At 45.2% G+C, this 26,915-nt stretch overlaps 1 protein-coding gene across 2 annotated transcripts; it reads right to left on the reverse strand.

Moving 5' to 3' along the window:
* On the reverse strand, nucleotides 1-26,704 carry LOC147115464 (membrane-spanning 4-domains subfamily A member 8-like). Of its 2 annotated transcripts, XM_085989742.1 has the most exons (7): nucleotides 26,596-26,700; nucleotides 10,870-11,079; nucleotides 7,882-8,016; nucleotides 6,698-6,754; nucleotides 2,853-2,975; nucleotides 2,638-2,757; nucleotides 1-1,810 (listed from the first exon to the last, which is right to left on the reverse strand). In XM_085989742.1, the coding sequence occupies exons 2-7, from the start codon at nucleotides 11,062-11,064 to the stop codon at nucleotides 1,697-1,699; spliced, it is 744 nt and encodes a 247-aa protein (XP_085845868.1). In that variant the 5' UTR covers nucleotides 11,065-11,079; nucleotides 26,596-26,700; the 3' UTR covers nucleotides 1-1,696. The 2 variants fall into 2 exon arrangements, with proteins under 2 accessions (XP_085845868.1, XP_085845870.1); XM_085989744.1 differs by lacking the exon at nucleotides 2,853-2,975 and having other exon boundaries at nucleotides 26,596-26,704.
* Between the last annotated feature and the right edge of the window lie 211 nt (nucleotides 26,705-26,915).

Here is a 26,915-nt window from a genome sequence, read left to right on the forward strand (position 1 = left end):
TTGTAGCTTTGTGTAAATTTATTATACAGCACAGCAATACAGTTACATCAGAAAACCCTGGCGATCTAATACATAGAAGTAATCATTTGAAGAGGAGTCTCACCATTGGTCTCCATTTTACATTTCAAGTTGATTGAAAAATAGCATTAATTTCTAAACCCTTGCTTTCTCATATTCCATTTCTGAATATTTTGTCTTTTAAGGACCGATTCATGATAATGTGGCAATGCAGCACGAATTAGGGAGCTCGTGAATCTCAGCACAAGCAATCTAATTGCTAAAACCATTGAAAATCTGCAGAGTAAAATAACCTGCGGGTAAAATTATTCCAGCACCAATGTTTGTATTGTGTTGATTTAATGTATTTGATACAAGTCTCCTTGTGCTATTTGTTAATATGAGTGTGAAATTTATCTGCGCTCTATTAACATGTTCAGATGATTTTGGGTACTGTTTGTTAACATGCTCGGATGATATTTATTAACTTGTTCAGCTTGTTTTATTGTGTACTGTTTGTTAATGTGCCCTGGTGACATTTTTTGAGTTTACTATTTGTTAAAAGTGCTTTTGTAACATTCCTCTGGGGGACTAGTTTTTCACACATTCATGTGACATTCATCTGCATGCTATCTCATAGTTTTAGGCCCCTATTTGTTTCGTGGGTGCTGTTGGATTTTATATTTTTAAGTGTGTTTGGGTGACACTCTGCTATTGGTTGGTGTGTTTGGGTGACTCTGTGTTTTCTGGGACATGACATTTGAGTGAAATTCAGCTGTTGCCATAGGTGAGTGAAATCACTTTTGTGTTAATTCCCAATACATGTGGGTGAACTTCCACTGTTTTTTTTTTAACCCGTTTTGGGTACCATTTCTGCGTGCTATTTGTTAACACAATAGCTTGTAATTCCTCTGTGTTAAAATATTCGGCTGGCATTCCTGTTGATGCAATTTTTTAACACTTTTGAGTGAAATTACTTGGTGCACAATTTTCAACAGATGGCCCTGGTAATGGAAATGAAAATTGGGCAGTTTCTGTAATGGGCAGCCAATCCACAACGCCAGTATATGGTCAATTAAATTTAAACAGATGAACAATGTTTCTAATATGCAGAACTGTTATGTGAACACCTTTAAAAATGGGCAGCCAACATGCTATCACTCTGCTGTTAAGAGTTAGTGCTCCGCACATGCAGGTTTGTTCGACTGATAGAGACATGAGACAACCAGGCAGGGTACTGGTAATGCATTGGCTATGGCCCGGAGTTCAGCTTTCCAACATGGCAAGTTGCAAAACTGAATTGAATATATTTAGCAAGGAGTGGACTCTCACCACAAATAAATCGCTATTAAACTTCTGGATGGTTGGAACAATGCTAGTTCACTAGTTTCTTACAGGGTTGAGAGCCTGCACCCCTACTTGCCATGGCCTACATGGGACTCCAGTCATCCGTAGGTGGTTGAATCTTAATGCCCTCCGAAGCAGCCGAGAATAGAAAGAGCTCTGCTGCCTTCTCAAGGCAACTAGAGTTTGGGCAATAGATGTGGCCCTGGCAGCATCACCTGCAGCCCCAGAACAAAATGAACAGAAAAAGTCAGAGCACATTAATCTTTACATGCATACTAATAATATTGGGCCAAGTTCTGAAAGAGGAACGCAATTAACTCATGCTAAATAAAATTATGACAGAAATTCTTTCTTATCCAGCATACACATTTGGCATCGCTGTCATGTTGTAGGGAGGAGGGTTTCCATTGAACTGAAGGGAGGGATTCGGTTGTGCAGATGGGTTGTTGTACACCACAATGATCGGCTGAAAAGAACAAACTGCATGAATATATAGAAATTTAAAAAGTTTTAACGCAAGCTGTTCAGTCAGCTCATCGCGGATCCGTCGCCTCCCAGTTGAACCCAGTTCCCCTGCCACTTTCCCCATTTGGCCACTAATGCTTGTGCTGGCATTCTGTCAGAGATATCAACATTTATCTCTCCACCAAATTCACTTAAAAACAGATTATCTGATCATTATCACATTGCTGTTTGTGGGAACTTGCTGTGTGCAACTTGACTGCCGCTTGTACTCCTGGCTGCCGCATGTATGACTTGACAATTTTGACTATAGTTAAAAATTACTTCATTGGCTTAGAACAAAGTATTATTAAAAAGTGTTAGAAGCGAGTGGGATTAGACTAAGTGAAGAAAACAAAAACGTGAGGAGAATAAGCACCCGGTTCAGATTTGATCGGCCAAGCCACCCGTTTCTGTGGGGTAGCATTCTATGTTTGTAGCCTAGGCTGGTATAACCTTGCTGCAGCCCAGAGTCCTTCCTTGGCTTAGCTGTTACCTTGTAGAAATGCTGGGCTGGGGATGGACAATAAAAATTGTAGGAGTTCCATTCTAACACAGTTCCTGCTGGGTGGGAAGCGGGCAGCTTCACATTGGCTGCTTGTTTTATGCCCGGCCTGATTTTGCGTTCCATTGGCTTCAGTCGGGTGTGGTACAAAACAGGTGTCGACATCCTGTTGCCCAACAGTTAAAATCGACCCAAGCGTGCTTTTCTAAAATGTGAAAGAACGCTAATATACATGTGTACATACACAGTGGCGATAGAGTCGTAGATCAATTTATTATTTCACTTACCACTGGTGTTGTGTTGCAACAAGTCACAGCTTTACAGTTAAAGCATGAAATTGCAATGGATATTGTCATGCTAAGCAGTGCCAGCACGAGAAGTATGGCCAAACATACAGCTGTGCCACTCTGTAAAGTGTGAAACACAAATAAATTAATTTGGCAGCAAGCATTTAAAAATATTGCTTATTTATCGCTCAGTATCAACATAATTTGACCCTTGCCTGAAAATGAGTGTGGTAATTTGGACCGTAGTAATCTGACACTGCAAGGTTTATAGGATACATTATTATAGCCGGTGTGCAGAAAATTGCACTGATGATGTTCATTGATAAACAACCTTTGATCTGTAAACAAAAACATTACAGAACACATGAAAAAACATGAAAAGAGGAAAAGGCCAATTGGCCCATCAGGCCGACTCCTACTCCAGCCTACTCCCCTGTCGCCAATGGCAGTCAAACACAATTCCACAGTATTCATTGATCCTAACATCTATACTTCTGGTCTAGTGCGTTCCACAAACAATAATCCTGCTTCCTCAGCAACACGGGTAACAGTCGGGTCTATTTTACTTTGGTACTGTACTGGTTAACATGTTCCCAGAAAATTGTTTTCTGCACAATTTTAATCATAGAATCATAGAATAGTACAGCACAGAAGGAGGCCATTCGGCCCATCGAGTCTCTGCCGGCGCTTTCGAAGAACAATCCAGTTACTCCCACAGCCCCGCTCTTTCCCCACATCCCTGCAATTTTTTCTCCTTCAAGTATTAGTCCAGTTCCATTTTGAAAGCTACCATTGAATCTGTTTCCACCTATCAGGCAGTGTATTCCAAAGCCTAACCGCTCTTAGTGTAAAAAGGTTTTTCCTCATGTCGCCTGTGGTTCTTTTGCCAATCACGTTAAATCTGTGCCCTCTGGTTAACAACCCTTCTGCCGTTGGACACAGTTTTTCTTTACTCTATAATGCACTGTTAACTTACCTATTTTATAATAAATCTGCAATTGCTTTGTTAACGTGCATCACAGAGTAATTGCACAGAAACGTATTAAGCAATCTGCTACTGGAGGCAATAAAATACTTACATCTTACGGCACCTTTAGATTTAAGAAAGGTTAGGATGAGAAAAGGCAACTGGGAGCATCCAAATTCATTCATCCAGTTCATTGGCTCTTCAGAAATGATATCTAATTGCATTTCGAATAAAACTTGTCATGTGAACATAGATTTCTGCAATCATGGTCAAACGTATGAAAGCTTGCTTTCCCCTTGTGATCTCCCTCTGTGTATATTAGTTGGCTATGATAGATTGGGGAGCTTCATTAAAAGGCATGATGGTGGATAGGCAATGGCTATCATTTAAGGAATGAATGCATGAATTGCAACAGTTATACATTCCTTTCTCGCACAAAAACACAAAAGGAAAAGCAGCCCAAACATGGCTAACAAAAGAAATTAAGGATAGTATTAGATCCAAAGAGGAGTCATATATGGGTGCCAGAATAAATAGCAAACCTGAGGATTGGGAGCAGTTTAGAGTTCAGCAAAAAAGGACCAAGAGATTGATTAAGAGGTGAAAATAGAGTATGAGAGTAAACTTGGAAGGAACACATAAGCGGACTGTAAAAGCTTATACAAGTATGTAAAAAAAAAAGGATTAGTGAAGACAAATGTAGGTCCCTTACAGTCAGAAACGGGAGAATTTATAATGGTGAACAAGGAAATGGCAGAGGAATTAAACAAATACTTTGGTTCTGTCTTCACGGAAGAGGTGACAAATAATTTCCCAGAAATGCTAGGGAACCAAGGGTCTAGTGAGAAGGAGGAATTCAAGGAAATTAGTATTAGTAAAAAAAATAGTGCTGGAGAAATTAATGGGACTGAAAGCCAATAAATCCCCAGGGCCTGATAATCTGCATCCCAGAGTATTAAATAGGTAGCCATGGAAATAATGGATGCATTTGTTGTCATCTTCCAAAATTCTGTAGTGGAAACACTGAAGGAGATCAACATTGATAAAGAGGAGGTACTAGAAAGGCTGTCTGTCCTTAAAGTTGATGAGTCCCCAGGACCGGATGGGATGCATCCTTGGATGCAGAGGGATGTTAAAGTGGAAATCGTGAAGGTACTGGCCATAATCTTCCAATCCTCCTTCAATACGGGGATGGTGCCAGAGGACTAGAGAATTGCAAATGTTACACCCTTCTTCAAAAAGGGGTGTAAGGATAAATCCAGCAACTGCAGGCTGTTCAATTTAACATTGGTAGTGGGAAAGCTTTTCAAAAAGATAAGCAGGGACAGAGTTAACAGTCACTTGGGCAAGTGTGCATTAATTATGGAAAGATAGCACAGATTTGTTAACAGCAAATGTGTTTAACTAATTTGATCGAGTTTTTTCATGAGGTAACAGAGAAGGTTGATGAGGGTAATGCGGTTGACGTGGTGTACATGGACTTCCAGAAGGCGTTTGATAAAGTGCCACATAATAGGCTTGCCAGCGAAGTTGAAGCCTATGGAATAAAAGGGACAGTGGCTCCATGAATACAAAATTGGCTAAATGACAGGAAACAGAGAGTAGTGGTGAATGGTAGTTTTTTTGAACTGGACAGTGGTGTTCCCCAAGATTCGGTAGTAGGACCACTACTTTTCTTGATATATAGTAATGATGTAGGCTTGGGTGTACAGGGCACCATTTCAAATTTTTCAGATGACACAAAGCTTGGAAGCATAGTGAACAGTGAGGAGGATAAGTGATAGACTTCAAGAAGACGTAGAAGGATGGTGAAATGGGCGGACACGTGGCAAATGAAATTTAATGCAGAAAAATAGTAAGTGATACAATATTGGTGGGAACAACAAGGAGAGGATATGTCAACTAAAGGGTATAATCCTTAAGTGGGTGCATGAACAGAGATCCCTGGAGTTATATATGCACAAATTGTTGAAGTTGGCAAAGCAGGTTGAGAAAGTGCTTAAAAAGCAAACAGTATCCTGGGCTTTATAAATAGATGCATCGATTACAGAAGCAAGGAAGTTATGGTGAACCTTTATCAAACACTGGTTCGGCCTCAACTGGACTATTGTGTCCAATTCTGGGCACCACACTTTAGAAAGGATGTGAAGGCCTTTGAGAAGGTGCAGAAAACTTAACAAGAATGATTCCAGGGATGAGGGACTAGACTGGAGAAGCTGGGGTTGTTCTCCTTAGAGCAGAGACGTTTGAGAGGAGATTAGATATAGTTGTTCAAAATCATGAGGGGTCTAGACAGAGTAGATAGGGAGCAACTGTGCCAAATGGAATCAGGGTCGAGAACCAGACGACGCAGATTTAAGGTGAATGGCAAAAGAACCAAAGGCGACATGAGGGAGAACATTTTATGCAGCAAATGGTTAGGATCTGGAATGCACTGCCTGAAAGGGTGGTGGCGCCAAACTCAATCGTGGCTTTCAAAAGGAATTAGTAATTACATGAAGGAAAGAATCTTGCAGGGCTACGGGGAAAGGGTGAAGGAGTGGGACTAGCTAAAGTGCTCTTGCAAGAGCCGGCACGGGCTTGACAGGCCGAATGGCCTTCTTCTGTGCTGTAACAATTCTATGATTCTATGAAATGCAGAGTACAGCTTCATCTAGAGAATCCCATTGCACACTCCCATGTTAAGAACAGCACAGTTTAGATGCACTACCTACTCACACATTGGAGAGAATTGTCCTTCCTCTATCTGGCCGCATTTGTCCCCAGGTTCCAGCGGTGGAAGTACATCTTCTCCCCTCGTCCACCACTCAAGTGCCATGAGAGAAAGGTAACTTTCATCCACTTTGATTGGCTGGATTTGTGGAAGGGTAGGATTTGTTGTGGGAGATCATGTTGTGGAAGGGTAGGATTTTCACCCACTGCACCGTCTTATCCCTTCACTCTATTCTATAGTGTTCATTTTGTGCAAATTAAAATAACAAGGATTTCTTGTGAATTAATAACCAGTAAAACATTTGTGCTGGTTTGTCATTTGAGTAACGATACTAATTGTAAACCAACAATGTGAAAACGATCCTTTGAGCAAGTACTTACCATACAATCAGTTGGTGACTTCTCAACAGCTACAGCCAGTGACCCTGCAATAATTAACTTTAAAAACATTTCGCATTAGAGAGAAAACTTAAAAGTATTGAATAGCCATTGAAATATGGACCTTTGTCTTTTCTAAATTCTCCTCCCCTCAAGCTACAGACTTGTGTTAGATCCTGCCTTCATACTCTCTCTGCCTCCCTCTGGTTCCTCACTCAGATAGCCATTATTCCAGTTTGCACCTTGAAAGCGAGTGAATGGAGTTAGTCGATTGGGCCACAGGGGTGTGGTGGGGGTGGGTGGAGGGGGGGGGGTGCGGGAATCACAGGTGATACTGACCCTGTTGCTACTTGAATGTTTTTCCGGTTAGAGTTGATGAATAATGAACAAAAGGAGGAACCCAGGAGCATCTTCCCGTCTCTGGAGCTGGGTACTGAGGCCGGTCATAATCTCCCTATTATGGTCCCAGCTGAGATCAGGCAACTGACCACAGACAGGGGATAAAACTTAATGGGGTAGAAATTGGTTATTGCCCATTTTCAGGTCTGTACCCAATGGGGCTCGAGCCTCATCTACATTCTACTGGCACCCGGGCCGCCTCCAAGGGATTGATTTCGGGCCTCCTGCGTTGCTGGCAGAGGCATTGAGTTAAGTCTAGTGGGTGGGTGGTGGAGAAGGACCATGGAAGGCGGGGAGGTGGGGTGATTGCAGTTGGTGGGCAGCAATGGCCCTCAGGCATGCTCCTGGAACCTGGGGAAGCACTGCTCCTCCTCCTGGCTCTAATTCAAGGTGCAAAAAGATGTAATTACCTTTCTGTTAATTTACCTGTGCTCGGCCGCATCGATGACAGGAAGACCTGAGAGGAGCTGGCCTCTCAAGGAATTCCAATTTGGCAGAGGGTTCCTAAAACAGGGGCTATGTCCTCTCATTATCATATGCAAGGAGTCTGAAGCCTGTTTTAGAAACCGACTGTTTGTACCATTCTTTGTGGAAAGTTGCCAACACACAATTGCTGCCTGATGTTCCTACTGAACGGCAGTAAGGCATAGAACGCGGAAGGGTCCCAGACCTGAAACGTTAACTCTGTTTCTCTCTCCACGGATGCTGCCTGGCCTGCTGAGTGTTTCCAGCATTTTCTGTTGTTATTTCTGCAATTTTATGTTCTTGTGTTTATCTGTGATACTTACTACAACTCCAGTCCACCAGGGTGTCCCTGCTATTATGGAAAATCCAATGTCGGAATAATAATAACTATCTGTGTCACGGCTGACTTGTACCGTTCCAATGATTATGTTGATGATACCCGTCATGATCTCGGTTATCTGCAAGAACCAGAAAACTGTGTCAAATTATAGAAAGGAAGGTGCGGTATTTCAACTTGCCACCTTGGAGTGAAACTGGAACTGCGGATCACGCTCCCGTTCTATAGCAAGAGTCCAAGTTTCACTTCTATTGACGTCTACTCTGTGCGGTTTATCCCACACATTCGCAACTTGGAAATCCAGAATTTGAAATATTAATTTTCAGAATTTATTGTAGAAAATAAAAAAGCAGCAATTCAGATTAATTCATAGACCACTTCTCTCCTTTACAATTATTGTGAAGGTAATGTCAAAGCTGCGGCAAAACTAGGAATAAATGTTCGGGAATCGCTTGTGATATGAAAGCGAAACTCATCTTTTTGAATGAAAAGTAAATGTTTGCCTTATTCTGCGATACTGCTGCAGATTTTGGCTGGGTGGAGCGTACAGAGGAAATTCGAATGTGGAGGATTGTACGTCGGTAACAGAAACCGCCTGATTGTCCTGCCATTGAAATGAACACAAGGAAAATCTGGCAGGTTCTGAAAGGGATGTGTGATTCTCCCCCCCCCACCCCCCAGATTTTCCTGGAAATGCTTAACGTGCAGGTGGTAATGACGGAGTTCGACCCACACTGTATTTTGTTACAGAGTCATGGAACCATACAGCAACAGAAGGAGGCCATTCAGCCCACTGTGCCTCTGCCAGCTCTTTGAAAGTGCTATCGAATTAGCCCCACTTCCCCAGCTCTTTCCCCATAGCCCTGCATTTCTTCTCTGTTTAAATATATATCCAATTGCATTTTGAAAGTTACCATTGAATTTGCTTCCACCGCGTTTTCAGGCAGTGCATTCCAGATCAAAACAACTCAAGATGTAAACACATTTTGGCCTGGAATTTGCGGTATTATTAACAGCGGACATACAGCGCTGGTTGTTATTACCCCTTTGAAACTGACCGCAACTGCAGGATGTAGCGCATGCATATCCTAACGCGGAAACCTGAAGTTGCGGTCAGCCATTCACTGCTCGGCCATTGGCTGTGCTGTGCCCCCATAGCCGGTAATTAGCGAAACTGATGAAAATTGTTCCACGTTAATATAGCTGTTAAATAACTCATTAAATGTTAGCCCGTGTTGGATTAGGTATAACTGGGGTTTTAACAGGGTATTGATTGCTAAACAAACATTAAGGCCCTGAAAAACTAATTAAATTTTGTACAGTGTCAAATTTCTCCATAAGGACGAGAATTACAGTTTTCATGAGACTTAAAAAAATTGCATTTGTTAAAAGTTTGTCCATATTTATTTCAGTTTTACCGTTTCTCAATGTGAGAGCCCCAAAATTTGTTTTTCTCTCTGCAACATTTATTTTCTTAATGTCTGAATAAAAGCAACTTCTTCACTTCCTGGTTCCCTGTCTGCAAGAATTCTGCATTGTGATTGGCTGCTTAGACAGCTTGTTGACGCCACAGCAGCTCGCACGAAGGATTTGCCACTATTCTACTGTGATCTGACTGACCGGTGGCGAAAGACAAAGGGCCAGAAATTCGGGTCCCCATGGGTGAGTACGCGCATGCGCTGGCAACCGGAACTTCCGTTCCCTTGAAGGAAGGGATTCACAGGTCAAACGCGTGCGCCGGAGAGGCAGCGCGTACGCCTGGAACTTCTGATGTTTTTTTACATGTTTCTCCGTGCGGGTAAGTCCTTAACAGCTGCGCATGAAAAAAAGCAGTTGCAAGGCCTGCTTTTAACAAGGAAAGAGGTTAATTAAGTAAAATTAAAACATTTTTTCTGCAGGTTTATAATTTTAAAATACTTTAAAGAAATGTAAGTTTATTTTTAGCCCCGTTAAAAACTTTAATTAATTTTTTCAAAAATTTTATCTTTTGTTTAAAATAGTTAATTTATGTAATTTATAGTTATTTTTAAAATGTGATGTTTTAGCAAAATTTATTTGAAGTTTTACTTAGGTTTTGGGGCCGATTTCTATTCATAGATTTGACAGGTCTTCCTGTCAAATCTATGAATAAAGATTCCCTGCTCCGATTGGCTCCCCATGGCCCACGTGATCCCAGGGGACGCTGCGAACTAACTGCGCCCCTGGGATACGCAAGCACTGCGCGCCGGCAGTTGGAGGAGGCCCAGGATCGGAATCCCACGCGGGCCCACAGCTCAACGGCAGGCGTGCTAGGTAAGTGCAGGTCGGGGGCTTGCACCCGCGGGAAGCGCCCGATCCGAATTTCTGGCCCAAAGTTCTGTGTGGCAACTTTCTTCGGGGCCAGCGGCGAACGCCTTCGCTAACCGCAAATTATGTTACAAATTATATTAGAGATGTAAAATTTGAAAATTTACTTGTCAGAATTTTGTTTTCTAATTTTCACTTCTTCCAACACCCCAGTTGACCTTTGATGTGACCCACGTGACTGCACTTCATGTGTAGACCAAGACAGTAACTGCAGCCAAGCTATTGACCTATGGTGATATCACAGCCAAGCCCAATCCTATCCTGAGTCTACATGCTTATTGGCATATTTCACAGCACTGGTCACTAAATAGCCACCTGATTTTCTTTCCTTGCCGCGAATGCTAAACCCAATTGGAGGCGCCCTCTTGCCATTCCAGCTGAGGACAGGTAATTCATCATAGGGCACAGATACCGAACCTGGGATCTTCCTGCCCTGTACAGCTGGGTGACACTCTGTCTTACATCAAATAACTAAGCCATCCAAATTACGGCAACGCCGTTTTAAATAGCTACATTATTACCACGTTGTTTTGGAATCGTTATTTGACTGCTTGGGTTAGGAATCTTTTTCTGAACTGTATTTAACTAAAATACAAACAATATTTCCCTCATCGGACAATACGCTTACACCCAGGGCCTTGAGTTTTCCTTTAAGCATCTCCTGTACACCAGAATTATTTTGAGGGACGATTGTAGCCATGTTTTGGTTCAGTTGACCATTTCCCAAGTATTGCATCAATCCAGGGGCTCTGGGCAGCGGCTGTGGTGCTGGGAGCTGGTTTGGCGCAAGAACAATTCCACCATTCTTTGACAAGTAAGCCATTTTCGTTGTGATTGTCTGAAAGACAAAACAGAGCAAAATAAGTCTTTTCTGATTTGTAAATCAATCTTCTGTTACATATCTCAATTCAAATTCGATAACTACAGTAGTGACATCTTGTGCAATAATTTGTCCACAATTCTGAATAAAACGCAGATACAGAGAAACAGAAATGCTTTTCTTTTATCAACTTTGGGTAAATTGGGTTCGGTGAAACGAGATCCAGGAAAATTCTTCTGTGGATCTCAGGATTGCAGGAGTGGGGAACACAAGTAGAAGGTGTCCGTGTCCAAGGAACATACATTTAAGCAACATTTTTCCAGTATGAGCAAATATATTTTCCAGTGGGGAGGTGGAGCAGAAAACCATGATAGTATTTGAAAAAGGGCTGGATGAATTCCTGTTAGAAAGGGGCATTCGGAGTTATTAGTGCTAGAATCACAATAAGGCTGGGACATTGGAAGGGAAGGCTAGATGATCATTTTCTGCCCAAAGCATTCGCATGTTACGATGTAAAATTCAGAACAATTCATTGAGAAGATTTTGTCTCAGAACATCGGGGCTTTCGGACAAAGAACTTAGCCTCCTAATATTTTTCTTGCTATTTCACTTCTCCTCCCTGCAGACCCTGATTTCTTGCTGTCCTGGGAAGAGTATATAAGAACATAAGAACATAAGAAGTAGGAGCAGGAGTAGGCCATACGGCCCCTCGGGTCTGCTCCGCCATTCAATAGGATCATGGCTGATCCGAACCTAGACTCACCTCCACTTCTTTGCCCGCTCCCCGTAACCCCTAATTCCCTTATCAGCTAGGAAACTGTCTATCTCCGTTTTAAATTTATTTAATGTCTCAGCTTCCACAGCTCTCTGAGGTAGCAAATTCCATAGATTTACTACCCTCTGAGTGAAGAAGTTTCTCCTCATCTCAGTTTTGAAAGGGCAGCCCCTTATTCTAAGATTATGCCCCCTAGTTCTAGTCTCACCCATCAGTGGAAACATCCTTACCGCATGCACCCGATCACGCCCCCTCACAATCTTAAATGTAGGGTTGCAGGAGCACGCAGGTGGCTAGCATCCATCTGCCTGCCTACACACAGAGTGTGGGCAGGACATTGGATCTTAACCACTGGCCACTCCTCATGTTGGGCCTGGATCCTCTCCTCACCCTACATCTGTACATGTGCAGGGGTCCCGGGATGGCCATCGGAAGGGCGAACTCGCTCTGCCAGAGGCAGCTGGCCAGTTGTAGAGCCCCCACCCCCCGTCGCTGGCTGCAATTAACTAGTTCAGCATCTGGATCTGGTGTATTTCCATGTGGCTCAGCTATTCACTGGATCAATTTGCACATCCATAACATCATGCCAATGACTTAAGATCAAACAGATGGCATACTGACCTTCCTTGGATTTTTAATGATTGACTGGGCATTCTAGTATCCTGCAGATGGGATAAATCCTTCAAATTAATTGATACACATCACAATGAATTAAATTGTCCCTTTAGTTCTGGCCAAACGCCAAAACTGTTAGTGATTTCAGTAGATATGGGTTACATAAAGACTGCAGTCAGCAAACTCTCTCAACCCGGGACGGGAGCTATCACCCAAGGCACTCTAAATTGGTTTGACAACTCGTTAACCTCTATTACTAAGTGGAAAGTTTGGGACAAAAGTATCTATTGAGTCACATCCACTGACATTTCATTAAAATCCATGTGATATTGCTAACTGTGATCCGCTAGTACGCATCCTTGAGAACATAGGTTATCCCAAGCTCCATAGTTACATAATGTGGTAAACCACTTTTATCGTTCACTATCGTTACACTATGGTTATCACTGTTTATATCGTTACACTATGGTTATCACTGTTTACACTGTTGTATCACTACACAAGGTCACCTCTTGTCACGCCTTTATACTTGGGCTGACCACAGCTGACTCCGCCCATGGCTCCGCCTGCTTGCCCAGGTATAAAGGTGGTCGACTGGCTGGTATTCCTCCTTGTTGGACCCAATCACCCATGAGGGTGGGCTCTGTTATTTAGCCAATAAAAACCTATAGTTACTATCTTAACTCGTCGCTTTTCATTGGATGAATTGATAGGTATATCAATTTTATTGGCTAAATTTTGAAATGAGTGGATCGGAGCAGCCAAATGACCAGCCAAACGGCCAGCTACAACAGCCACAGCAGCCGGCCTGGCTGCGAGCCCTCCGACCGCCATACCTGGATCTAAACCCACAGGCAGCGAACTCAGCCCTCGACTTCGAACACTGGCTGAGCTGTTTCGAATCCTACCTGGGAGAATCCGGCGTGCCTCCGGGATCCAAACTAAGAGTTCTGACCGCCCAGGTGAGCCCTAAAGTATTTGCATTCATCTGGGACCTTGCTACATATGAGGACGCCCTCAACCTGCTGGAAGAGCAGTACCGGAGCCCGGTAAATTCTATGTATGCCAGACATCTCCTAAGATCCCGCTCGCAACAGCCAGGAGAGTCTGTAGATGAATTTTTATGGGCGCTACAAACACTCGGCAGGGACTGTGACTTTAAAGCTGTAATGGCTGCAGAAAATACTGAAGGGAATATCCGCGATGCCTTCATGAAAGGCCTTCGGTCCGACTACTCACGGCAAAGGCTGCTCGAATCAAAGGACCTCGACCTGAATACAACTGCAGCCCTCGCTCGCTCTCTGGAAGTGGCCCATCAGGACCTCGAGGCGTACTCCAGGTACTGTGCTGCGCGACCCTGGGACTCGGGCCCGACCCCGGCTGCAATACCCCTCGCACCGCCGCCTCTGGGACCTACCTCAGCGTCGGCATCCCAGAACCGATCGGGACCGCCACCCCCGGTACCGGCTGCGACATCGGAGCCCCGCGATCGGGCCGCCGGCTGCTTCTTCTGTGGCCAGGCGAAACACCCGAGGACGCGCTGCCCTGCAAGAAACGCGACTTGCTCCGACTGCCACAAGGAAGGCCACTTCGCGAAGGCCTGCAGGGGGAGTGCCACAGATGCCAGCAGTGCCTCATGCGAGTTGTGGCGGCGGCCATCTTTCATCAAGGCCACAGATGCCAGTATCCCCTCGTGTGAGTCGTGGGGGCGGCCATCTTTGATCAAGGCCACCGACGCCAGCAGTGCCTCATGTGAGTTGTGGGGGCGGCCATCTTCTCCGCCATATTATTCAACGTCGTGGGCACCGCCATTTTGTCCACCACACTCGACCGCCACCTTGTCTCCAGACCCGACCACCGCCTCACCCGCAGACTACAGCAGCTCGCTCAGCCATACACTAGCCTCCATCACACTGGACCAAGCTCGCCCGCATCACCTGTCCAAGTCCATGATGGACATCAAAGTAAACGGCCATGCCACGACCTGCCTGTTCGACAGCGGAAGCACGGAGAGTTTCATCCATCCAGACACGGTGAGCCACTACTCCCTCACTGTCCGGCCAACGCGCAATCGGATCTTGATGGCATCGAGGTCCCATTCTACAGACATCAGCGGCTACTGTGTTGTGACCCTGTCGGTTAGGGGCACGGAGTATAAAAATTTTAAACTCCTCGTCCTGCCCCAGCTCTGCGCTGCCATCCTACTAGGGCTGGACTTCCAATCCCACCTTCAAAGTGTCACTTTGGCATACGGTGGACCCCTCCCCCCACTCACAGTCGACAACCAGCAGCCTTTAAACCGCCCACCGCGTACCACCTGCGGCCTATCCACCCTCAAGGTCCCGCCCCCCTCCCTGTTCACTAACCTCACCCGCGACTGTAAACCCGTCGCCACCAAGAGCAGGTGGTACAGCGCCGGGGACAGAGCTTTTATTAGCTCTGAGGTGCAGCGTCTCCTGAAGGAGGGCATCATCGAGAGGAGCAACAGCCCCTGGCGTGCCCAGGTCGTAGTCGTTAAGACCGGCAATAAAAACCGCCTGGTCATCGACTACAGCCAAACCATGAACCGGTACACCCAGCTGGACGCATACCCCCTCCCCCGCATATCTGATATGGTCAATCAGATTGCACAGTACCGGGTATTCTCCACCATCGACCTTAAGTCGGCCTATCACCAACTCCCTATCCGCCCTGAGGACCGCCAGTATACCGCCTTCGAGGCGAATGGCCGCCTCTACCACTTCCTTAGGGTTCCCTTCGGCGTCACCAACGGGGTTTCGGTCTACAAAGGGAGATGGACCGGATGGTTGACCAGAACGGGCTGCAGGCCACGTTCCCTTATCTAGATAACGTCACCATCTGCGGCCGCGACCGGCAGGACCACGATGTTAATCTGGAGAAATTCCTCCGTACGGCCGAACGGCTGAACCTCACTTACAATAAGGAGAAATGTGTGTTTAACACCTCGCGTCTTGCCATCCTCGGCTGCGTAGTAGAGAACGGAGTCATCGGCCCCGACCCCGAAAGAATGCGCCCCCTCATGGAGCTTCCCCTCCCCCACTGTCCAAAGGCGCTGAAGAGAACCCTGGGGCTCTTCGCCTACTATGCCCAATGGGTGCCGAATTATGCGGACAAAGCCAGACCCCTCATGAAGTCCACCTCCTTCCCCCTGACGGCAGAAGCGTGCGCAGCCTTCTCCCTCATAAAGGGAGACATTGCTAAGGCCACAATGCACGCGGTGGATGAGTCTATCCCTTTCCAAGTGGAGAGCGATGCATCCGACTTCGCCCTAGCTGCAACCCTTAACCAGGCGGGGAGACCTGTGGCCTTCTTCTCAAGGACCCTCCAGGGCCCTGAGATCCGACACTCTTCGGTCGAGAAGGAGGCCCAGGCGATCGTGGAGGCAGTACGACGCTGGAGGCATTACCTGGCAGGCAAACGATTTACCCTCCTCACCGACCAGTTTTCGGTCGCTTTTATGTTTAATAACAAGCTGAGGGGCAAAATCAAGAACGACAAGATCTTGAGGTGGAGAATCGAGCTCTCCACCTATGATTATGATATCTTGTACCGGCCTGGTAAACTGAACGAACCCCCAGATGCTCTATCACGAAGTACATGCGCAAACGCGCAAATTGATAGACTGCAGACCCTCCACAACGACCTCTGCCACCCCGGGGTCACCAGACTTTACCACTTCATTAAGGCCCGCAAACTGCCCTACTCCATCGAGGAGGTCAGGACCATGATCAGGAACTGCCAAACCTGTGCCGAATGCAAACCGCATTTCTTTAGGCCGGACAGAGCAAGCCTGATCAAGGCCACCCGCCCCTTCGAGCGCTTGAGCATCGATTTTAAGGGGCCCCTCCCATCCTCTGACCGTAATGTGTACTTCCTCAACATCATTGATGCGTACTCCCGTTTCCCCTTTGCCTTCCCCTGCCCAGACATGACCAGTACCACGGTCATCAAATGCCTGAACGACCTCTTCGCCTTGTTCGGGTTCCCGAACTATATACATAGCGACCGGGGCTCATCCTTCATGAGCGAGGAACTTCGCCAGTTCCTACTAGCGAGAGGTATTGCTGCAAGCAGGACCACCAGCTACAACCCCCGAGGGAACGGCCAGGTGGAAAGAGAGAACGCGACTGTCTGGAAGGCCGTTCTCTTAGCCTTAAAGTCTAAGGGCCTGCCAACCTCTCGCTGGCAGGAAGTCCTCCCGGCAGCGCTGCATTCCATCCTGTCACTGCTTTGCACGGCCATTAACGCCACCCCCCATGAACGAATGTTTGTTTTCCCCAGGAAGTCGACTACGGGAACCTCGCTACCAACATGGCTGACTTCTCCGGGGCCCGTCTTGCTGTGAAAGCACGTGAGGGCCCATAAAATGGACCCCCTGGTCGAGAGGGTGGACCTCCTGCACGCCAACCCCCAGTACGCCTATGTGGCATACCCAGACGGGCGGGAGGACACAGTCTCCTTACGAGGCCTTGCACCCTCGGGCACCCCTGAGACACCACCGTTACCCCCCACCACCCCCCCAAATCCAGCCCAGGTAGACGGCATGCCGGAACCCCACGAGCCTTCGCCGACCACGCAGACACCAGCATTAACATCGGATACTGCACCACCGCCGCCACTGCTGCGCTGATCAGAAAGACTTACGAGGCCTCCGGACAGACTGACATACCCGAACTGGTAGTACACTTCACCCCGCCGGACTCAAATCTAAACAAGGGGTGAATGTGGTAAACCACTTTTATCGTTCACTATCGTTACACTATGGGTATCACTGTTTATATCGTTACACTATGGTTATCACTGTTTACACTGTTGTATCACTACACAAGGTCACCTCTTGTCACGCTGTTATACCTGGGCTGACCACTGTTGACTCCGCCCATGGCTCCACCTGCTTGCCCAGGTATAAAGGTGGTCGACTGGCTGGTATTCCTCCTTGTTGGACCCGATCACCCACGAGGGTGGGGTCTGTTATTTAGCCAATAAAAACCTATAGTTACTATCTTAACTCGTCGCTTTTCATTGGATGAATTGATAGATATATCACATAAATACATTCGTATTAAATCCGAGTTCATAAACCTTTGTCTGACTATCAGGTAGTGCTGTGAGTTTGGGTAAGTGTGAGAGATCTTTCATTGTTATTTCTCTTTAAATCATTCTTGATAAGATTGCTTAAGCAGTTTAAGTAAAGGGGAAAAGTTAAATATTTGGGATTCTGTTGGTTTAAGAAGAGTAAAACAAGGTTACACTGCAGTAGGAGTAAATTGGCACAGCAGGCAGTGGAAACCAGTTTTCTAACCAATCAGCAGGGGTGACTCATTTGGCTGTAAACAAACAAACAGTATAAAAAGACCAGTCCTAGTGCGAGTCATCAAAGAGTGCTGTGAGTTTGGGTAAGTGTGAGTTAGGGTAAGTGGGGTGTTAGGTGCTCTTTTCAAACTTTAACTCTGTGGGTTGTAGTTAATAAGGGCTTTCTGGTGCAGAGTGACTGTTGGTAAACCATTTAACTGGTGTAACTAGAGGGATTGATTTAATTTAAATCCAATTAATTAAAGGGGACACTAGCATCTAAAATCGGGCAGAGGGTGTCCATAACTAACAATAAAAAATTTAATTAATTACATAGAATGGAGCAGGTGATGTGTTACTGTTGCGAGATGTGGGAGCTGGTGAACCCCATTGAGGCTCACGGTGATTACGTCTGTGACAGTTGTCTGCTGCTACAGGAACTCCAGCTCCACGATGATGAGCTGGAGTCTGAGCTTCAGACACTGTGACACATCAGGGAGGGGGAGAAGTACCTGGACTCTGTGTATCAGGAGGTGGCCACACCTATGAAGTTAATTAATTCAGACGTAGCCCATGGTCAGGGACAGGATGGTGTGACTACGAGTGAGGCAGGTACGGGGATCCAGGAGGTAGAGCTGGAGGAGCTGCAGCCCTTGCTCTTGTCCAACAGGTTTGAGGTTCTTACTCCCTGTGGAGACAGGAGCAGGGACTGCAGGGTGGATGAGCAACCTGGCCACAGCACTGTGGAACAGGGGGCCATTCAAGAGGGGGGAGTAAATAGAAATGTTGTAGTGGTAGGGGATAGTATTATTAGGGGGATAGACAGAGTTCTCTGCAGCCGAGAGCGAGAGTCCCGAAGGCTGTGTTGCCTACCCGGTGCCAGGGTTAAGGACATCTCCTCTGGGCTGGAAAGAAACTTGCAGTGGGAGGGGGTGGATCCAGTTGTCGTGGTCCATGTTGGTACAAATGACGTAGATAGGACTAGGAAGCCGGTTCTGTTAAAGGAGTATGAGCAGCTAGGGGTCAAATTATAAAACAGCACCTCAAGGGTAATAATCTCTGGATTATTACCTGAGCCACGAGTGAATTTGGCTAGGACAAATAAAATTAGAGAGTTATATGCGTGGCTCAAAGACTGGTGTGGGAGAAATGGGTTTTGCTTCCTGGGACACTGGCACCAGTACTGGGGCAGGAGGGAGCTGTTCCATTGGGACGGGCTTCACTTGGCCAGTGCTGGGACTAGAGTCCTGGCGGATCATATAACTAGGGCTGTAGAGAGGGCTTTAAACTAACTAGTGGGGGGGAGGTTCCTAGAGAGCAAATAATAAAAATGACAACAGAGAAGGTCATAGACTTAGGTAGCAGTGGGGAAATTAGAAACCAGAGCGTGTCAGGAAGGGGCAGAAGGTATGGAGTAAAAGGTAAAGTAATAAAAAGGGCAAAAGCAGGAACTAAGTGTCACAAAACATATTTGAAAGTTCTCTATCTGAATGCACGTAGCATTCGTAACAAAATAGACGAGTTAATGGCACAAATAACTACATATGGGTATGATCTTGTGGCCATTACAGAAACATGGCTGCAGGGTGACAATGTTTGGGAATTAAACATACCAGGTTATTTAATGATCAGGAAGGACAGGCAGGAAGGAAGGGGAGGTGGGGTGGCTATGTTAATAAAGGAAGGAATCACTGTAATACAGAGAAATGATATTGGGTCAAAAGATCAGGATAATGAAACTGTTTGGGTGGAGGTAAGGAATAATAAGGGGAAAAAACCACTAGTGGGCGTAGTCTATAGGCCTCCGAACAGTTGCAACTCTGTTGGATGGAGTATCAATCAGTAAATAGTTGAGGCTTGTAATAAGGGAACATCTATAATTATGGGGGATTTTAACTATCATATTAATTGGACAAATCAAATTGGGCAGGGCTGCCTTGAGGATGAGTTCATTGAGTGTTTCTTGAGCAGTATGTAACTGAACCGACCAGGGGGCAAGCAACCTTAGATCTGGTCCTGTGTAACGAGACAGGATTAATTAAAAATGTCCTAGTAAAGGATCCCCTTGGAATGAGTGACCATAACATGGTTGATCCATATTCAATTAAAGGGTGAGAAGGTTGGATCTCAAACAAGCGTGCTAAGCTTGAATAAAGGAGACTATGAAGGTATGAGAGTGGAATTGAGTAGAGTGGATTGGGAAAATAGATTAAAGGGTAAGACGCTACATGATCAGTGGTGTACATTTAAGGAGTTATTTTACAACTTCCAAAAAAAAAATATTCTACTAAGAAAAGGGTGTAAAAGAAAAGACAGCCATCCGTGGCTACGTAAAGAAATTAAGGATAGTATTCGACTAAAAACAAGGGCATATAAGGTAGCCAAATCTAGTGGGAGGATAGAGGATTGGGAAAATTTTAAAAGACAGCAAAAAATAACAAAAAGATTGATTAAGAAAGGGAAGATAGATTATGAAAGTAAATTAGCCAAAAATATAAAAACAGATAGTAAGAGTTTTTATAGATATATAAAAAGAAAAAGGGTGGCTAAAGTAAATGTTGGTCCCTTAGAGGATGAGACCGGGAAATTAATGGTGGGAAATATGGAGATGGCAAAAATACTGAATGAATATTTTGTATCAGTCTTTACAGTAGAGGACACTAAGAATATCCCAACACTGGAGAAACAGGGGGCTATAGGGGGGGAGGAGCTAAAAATGATCAAAATCACTAAGGAAGTGGTACTCGGTAAAATAATGGGACTCAAGGCGGATAAATCACCTGGACCTGATGGCTTACATCCTAGGGTCTTGAGGGAAGTGGCGGTAGGGATTGTGGATGCATTGGTAATAATTTTCCCAAACTCCCTGGACTCAGCAAAGGTCCCGGCAGACTGGAAAACTGCTAATGTAACACCCTTACTTAAAAAGGGCAGTAGACAGAAGGCTGGAAACTATAGACCGGTTAGCCTAACATCTGTGGTAGGTAAAATTTTGGAGTCCATTATTAAGGAGACAGTAACAGGACATTTGGATAATCATAATTTAATAGGGCAAAGTCAGCATGGTTTTATGAAGGGGAAGTCATGTTTGACAAATTTGCTGGAGTTCTTTGAGGAAGTAACATATAGGGTGGATAAAGGGGAACCAGTCGACGTAGTGTATTTAGACTTCCAAAAGGCATTTGACAAGGTGCCACACAAAAGATTATTGCTTAAGATAAAAAATCACGGGATTGGGGATAATATTCTGGCATGGATAGAGGATTGGCTATCTAACAGAAGGCAGAGAGTTGGGATAAATGGTTCATTCTCAGACTGGCAATCAGTAACTAGTGGTGTTCCGCAGGGGTCAGTGCTGGGTCCCCAACTCTTTACAATCTATATTAACGATTTGGAGGAGGGGACCGAGGCTAACATATCAAAGTTTGCAGATGATGCTAAGATGGGAGGGAAAGTAGTGAGTGAGGAGGACATAAAAAACCTGCAAGGGGACATAGACAGGCTAAGTAAGTGGGCAGAGATTTGGCAGATGGAATACAATACTGGAAAGTGTGAGGTTATGCACTTTGGCAGGAAAAATCGTAGAGCAAGTTATTATCTTAATGGCAAGAAACTGGAAAGTACTGAAGTACAAAGGGATCTGGGGGTCCTGGTGCACGAAACTCAAAAGTTTAGTATGCAGGTGCAGCAAGTGATTAAGAAGGCCAATGGAATGCTGGCTTTCATTGCTAGGGGGATAGAATATAAAAATAGGAAGGTATTGCTTCAGTTGTACAAGGTATTGGTGAGACCGCACCTGGAACACTGCATACAGTTTTGGTGTCCATACTTAAGAAAAGACATACTTGCTCTCGAGTCAGTACAAAGAAGGTTCACTCGGTTAATCCTGGGAATGAGGGGATGGACATATGAGGAGAGGTTGAGTAGATTGGGACTCTACTCATTGGAGTTCAGAAGAATGAGTGGCGATCTTATTGAAACATATAAGATTGTGAAGGGGTTGGATCGGGTGGATGCGGGGAGGATGTTCGCGATGATGGGTGAAACTAGAACTAGGGGGCATAGTCTTAGAATAAGGGGCTGCTCTTTCAAAACTGAGATGAGGAGGAACTACTTCACTCAGAGGGTGGTAGGTCCATGGAATATGCTGCCCCAAAAAGCTGTAGAAGCTACATCATTACATAAATTTAAAACAGAAATAGACAGTTTCCTAGAAGTAAAGGGAATTAAGGGTTACGGGAGCGGGCAGGAATTTGGGCATGAGTCTAGGTTCGGATCGGACATGGCCCTGTGGGTAGCGGAGCGGGCCCAGGGGCCATGTAGCCTGATCCTGCTCCTATTTCGTGTGTCTAATTCTGTTAGATTCATGAGATGGTTCTGTGATAGTAGATTGGCGGTTAGGATCAGATCAGCCATGATCTTATTGAATGGCGGAGCAGGCTCGAGGGGCCGATTGGCCTACTCCTGCTCCTATTTCTTATGTTCTTATGTTCTTATGAGAGCTCCAGCATCGAGTGTGTTAATTTTACTACTGCTGTACTCTATGTGTCACGCGACTGAAAATAATTAGCATTATAAATAAAAACACCTCTACCTGTGCTGCTCAACCCCTCCCGCCACCTCCCAGAACAGATCACTTTCGATTCTGGGTAGAGGTTGGGTTTGCTGAGCTCAGCAGTGCTGATAGCTGGGGCAATATATTTCACAGAATCGTACGGCACAGGAGGAGACCACTCAGCCCATTGTGCCTGTGCCGGCTCTTTGAAAGAGCTCTCCAATTAGCCCTCGACCTTGCTCTTTCCCCACAGCTCTGCATTTTTTTCCCATTTTTCTTGTTGACAGTGCCCAGGAGCTGGGAAGAGGAATCAACAAGAGTTTCATGCAGTCATTGCTGCCCAGCCACCTTTGCTGCGAATGCTGGCAGTGAATATCGGATGAGGAGAGTATGTCGGATATATTGACCATTCACTGGGATTAAGAACATAGGAACATCATGACAGGAGTAGGCCGTTCAGCCTCTCGGGCCTGCTCCACCATTGGATTAGATCTGCACCTCAACTCAATTTTCCCACTTTTGTTCCATATCCCTTGACCTGACAAAAATCTATCTATCTCTGCCTTGAATGCTGCAATTGACCCAGCATCCACAGGTTATTAAGGGAAAGAGTTCCAAAGATCTACTGCCCCTTTTGTGAAAAGGTGCTTCCTGATTTAACTCCTGAAAGGCCGAGCTCTAATTTTAACTTCATGTGGCCTTGATCTAGATCCCCACCACCACGGGAAACAGTTGTTCTGGATTTATGCTATGAAATCCTTTTAACGTTTTAAACCCATTGATCAGATTATCCCCCACTCTCTTATACGCAAGGGAATAAGAGCTCAGTTTATGCTGCCTATCCTCATAATTTAACCCTCTAAGCCCCGGTATCATTCTGGTGAATCTTCACAACACTCCTTCCAAGACCAATGTATTCTCCCTGAGGTGGGATGCCCAGAGCTGAATGCAGTACTGCAGATGAGGTCTGACCAAGGCTCTATATAACTGAAGCATAACTTCCTCCATTTGTATTCCAGCCCGGTTGAAATAAAGGCCAACATTGCATTAGCCTTTTGATTGTTTTTTTTTGTACCTGTCTAGTGGCTTTTAAAGATTTGTGCACTTAGATTCCCAAATCCCTGTGCCCCTCTACAATTCCTAATTTCTCACCATTTAGAAAATACTCCAATTTATCTTTTTTGGTCCACTGTGGATGACTTTACACTTGCCTGCCTTTTTTTCCTTCCCTTCTTGCCATTAGAGGATCTCCAGCAGCAGAGGCAGCAGCAGCAGAACCAGGAACAGCCAGATAAGCAACAGGAGCACCAGGCTGCTGCTCACTCACCTGAAGCTGCACAGGCCAGAAGGGGCCAGTGCTTGGAAGTGGCTTGAGAGCACCCTGCTGTGCTTTAGGGGGCCATGGGGAACCGTTTCTGCACTGGCAGTCCTACTCAGAAGGACTTCCATGAAGATCTGGTTTCTCTGTTCAACAGATGGCCAACGCTCCTCAACAGATGTAATTCTCTTATGAGCACTCACCATGTTTTCTGTACCCTGGTGAGTTATCTCCTCCATGGAGGTTGCCAACCTTTCCATGGTGATGCGTTCATGCGCCAATGACTCCACAAAGGCTCTGCTCATGGTCGCTATGGACTCCTCCATTCGCTCCACACTCGCAGCGACCCTGGAGACAAAACCTGCCAGAGACTCCTGCATCTGTGCATGGAGATCCATCACCTCTTCTCTTGCGGATGGACCCAGAGGCAGAGGGTCGACATGCAGCGTAGCTGAGCTGAGCTGGCAGAGTCCTGCGCCCTCCGACGAGGACTCTCCACTGCTGTCCCTGTCTCCAGAATCTGCTGAGGCTCACTTGTGAGCTGTGAAACACCAGGTGACAACGCTACTCTATGTCCCGAAGGCCCCCCGAGGTGTGAGAGTCTGCGCTGATGCTGGGTGCGCTTACTTCTGCTGATGCTGCGCCCTCAGAGGTTGGAGCTTCCTCTGAGGAGTCTGGCTGCACAGCCTCTTCCTCCTCCACAGTGAGGATGGGGGCTCTGGATGGTACTGTGGGGGAGTAAAGGAAGGAGTTAGAGATGTAATGCCAAGGTTCTTCTGGTGACCCCCAGCGAGTTGGGATCTGCTGACACCTGCATCCATGCAGCATTGGTCTCAGTGGGAGGCCTCTTCCTCCCTGAGCTAGGGAAGAGGACCTCCCTGTGGGCCCTAACCCCATCCAATAATGCCTGCAGTGAAGCCTCGTCGAATTTGAAGTCGGCTCGTGGTCTGGCACTGGCCACAGCTGCTGCAGGCTCCTCTGCCATCCTGTATGGTTCATTTGGAAGCCTTCAGAGGATGCAATGCTTGCTATGGACCTTGAAAGCACCACGAATGATGACATCATACTGTGGGGATTTCTGACTGGAATTGGACAATTAGCAAGGCTTCCCACATGCTGGGAATTAATTGGCCACTTGATGGAAAATTGTGTGGAGCTGGCTGACACTTTTTTATGTGTGTCAGAAACCCCACATTCGGGGAAACCCGACCATTTCCCACACAAGCCGAAAATCGGGGCCTCTGTATCTACTCTATCAAAACATTTCATAATTTTAAAGACCTCTATTAGATCACCCCTCAGCCTTCTCTTTTCAAGAGAAAAGAGACCCAGCCTGTTCCTCATTTCCTGATAGATATACCCTTGCATTTCTGGTATCATTCTTGTAAATCTTCTCTGCACCCTCTCCAGTGCCTCCATATATTTTTTTTATTGATGGTGACCAAAATTATACACAGTACTCCCACCCCAAGAGTGGTCTAACCAAGGTTCGATACATTTTAGCATAATTTCTCTACTTTTCAATCTATGCATCTAGAAATAAACCTTAGTGCTTGGTTTGCAATTTTTCTGATCTTGTTAACCTGCATCGCTACTTTTAGTGATTTAGTGATTAGTACTCCAAGATTGCTTTGCTCTTCTACCCCATTTAGATTCTTATTTTCCAAGTAATATATGACCTTTTTTTCTTATCAAAATGTAATATCTCACATTTATCTGTGTTGAAATTCATTTGCTAATTATATGCCCATTCAGCAAGGTTATTAATGTCTTCTTGTAATTTGTTGCAGTCCTCCTCAGTATTGACTATTCCCACAATTTGGTATCATCCACAAATTTAGACCTTGTGTTGTTGATTCCAATGCCTAAATCCTTAATATATGAACAACATTGGTCCCAGCACTGACCTTCTGCCACTCTGAATAGCTACCATTTACCCCTACTCTCTGCTTTCTGTCTTGAAGCCAGCTAGCTAGCCATTCTGCTACTTGTCCCCTGACTCCACATTCTTTGACCTTATTCATTAGTCTATTCTGTGTTACCCAAGGCCTTTTGGAAATCTAGATAAATTACATCTACTGCATTACCCCTGTCTACTTTCTCTGTTACCTCTTCAAAGAATTCAATGAGTGTGGTCAAGTAGGACATGAAATCCATGCTGATTATTTATTATTATATTTTTGATTTCTAGATATTCTTCTATTTTTTTCCTCTAATGGGGATTATATTATTTTTCATGCCATGATGTTAAACTGACTGGTCTATAGTTCCCTGAACATGTTCTATCTGCCTTCTTAAAGGTATTATGTTAGCTATCCGCCAGTCCTCTGGCACTTTACCTTTTTTTAACAAATTATTGAGTATGTGCACTCTGAACATATGTTGTCATACCGACCGCAGATTCAGCGCCAATAATTTTTACTATTAGCCTCTCTATTACTTGTAAGTGTTTTTGTCTTCCGTTCTCTTAATATTTTCTTTGTGTTCCTTTGTTGCATTCCATATTTTTCCCAGTCCACTTTATTGCCACTTTTTTGGCGTTTATGTAAACCACTTCCTTTAGATTTATACTGCTCCTTACTGTACATGTTGACCACGGTTTCTTGTCTGGAGAAGTGGAACTGGTTCCCTTCAGCTGTGTGTATTGATTTTGTTAAATACTTCCTTGAATGCCTTCCACGGTTTAGTTAACGGCTGATTCCTTCTAAGTTAGCCTTACATAAGTTTTAAAACTTGGTTCATGAGTGACTTTTCTCCTTCTCAAACTTAATGTCAAACACAATCGTGTCATGGTCACTGTTTGCTAGATATTCCCTGACTGTTCGATTATTAATTAATTTGTGTTCTTTACTCATGACTAAATTCAGTGTGGTGCAGGCTCATCGGTGAACAAGAGCCTCTTCAAGAGAAGGAGGTATGGTTAACGATAAGAAAGTGTTAGAAACTATCTTAGCTTACCTGAGTGCCAGCAATCTTTCTTGGGAGTCTGTGGTTTGGATTTTATGTCCTGGACAAAGAGTCGCCAGCTCAGTCTGAAGTCAGTATGTTGCAAACAAATCTGAGTGTCGTGACTAAGCATATTTCCGCCAATCACGCAGGTAATTGTATTACTTGTAGGTAATATAACCGATTAGATCTCACACCCTCTACCCTGTTCGGTGGGGATGGTTGTCCTGAAGTTATGATTTGATTTATGGTTCGCTCATCACACAAGAAGTTGCTGTACTTGGTGGAAATGTTTCCTTATTACCCCAAGTTCCAGCTTCAGCTGCTGAACT

This window comes from Somniosus microcephalus, chromosome 6 (genome assembly GCF_052327205.1).
Source record: "Somniosus microcephalus isolate GS21.2 chromosome 6, FLI_Smic_1.0, whole genome shotgun sequence".
In the NCBI taxonomy this organism is placed as follows: domain Eukaryota; kingdom Metazoa; phylum Chordata; class Chondrichthyes; order Squaliformes; family Somniosidae; genus Somniosus; species Somniosus microcephalus.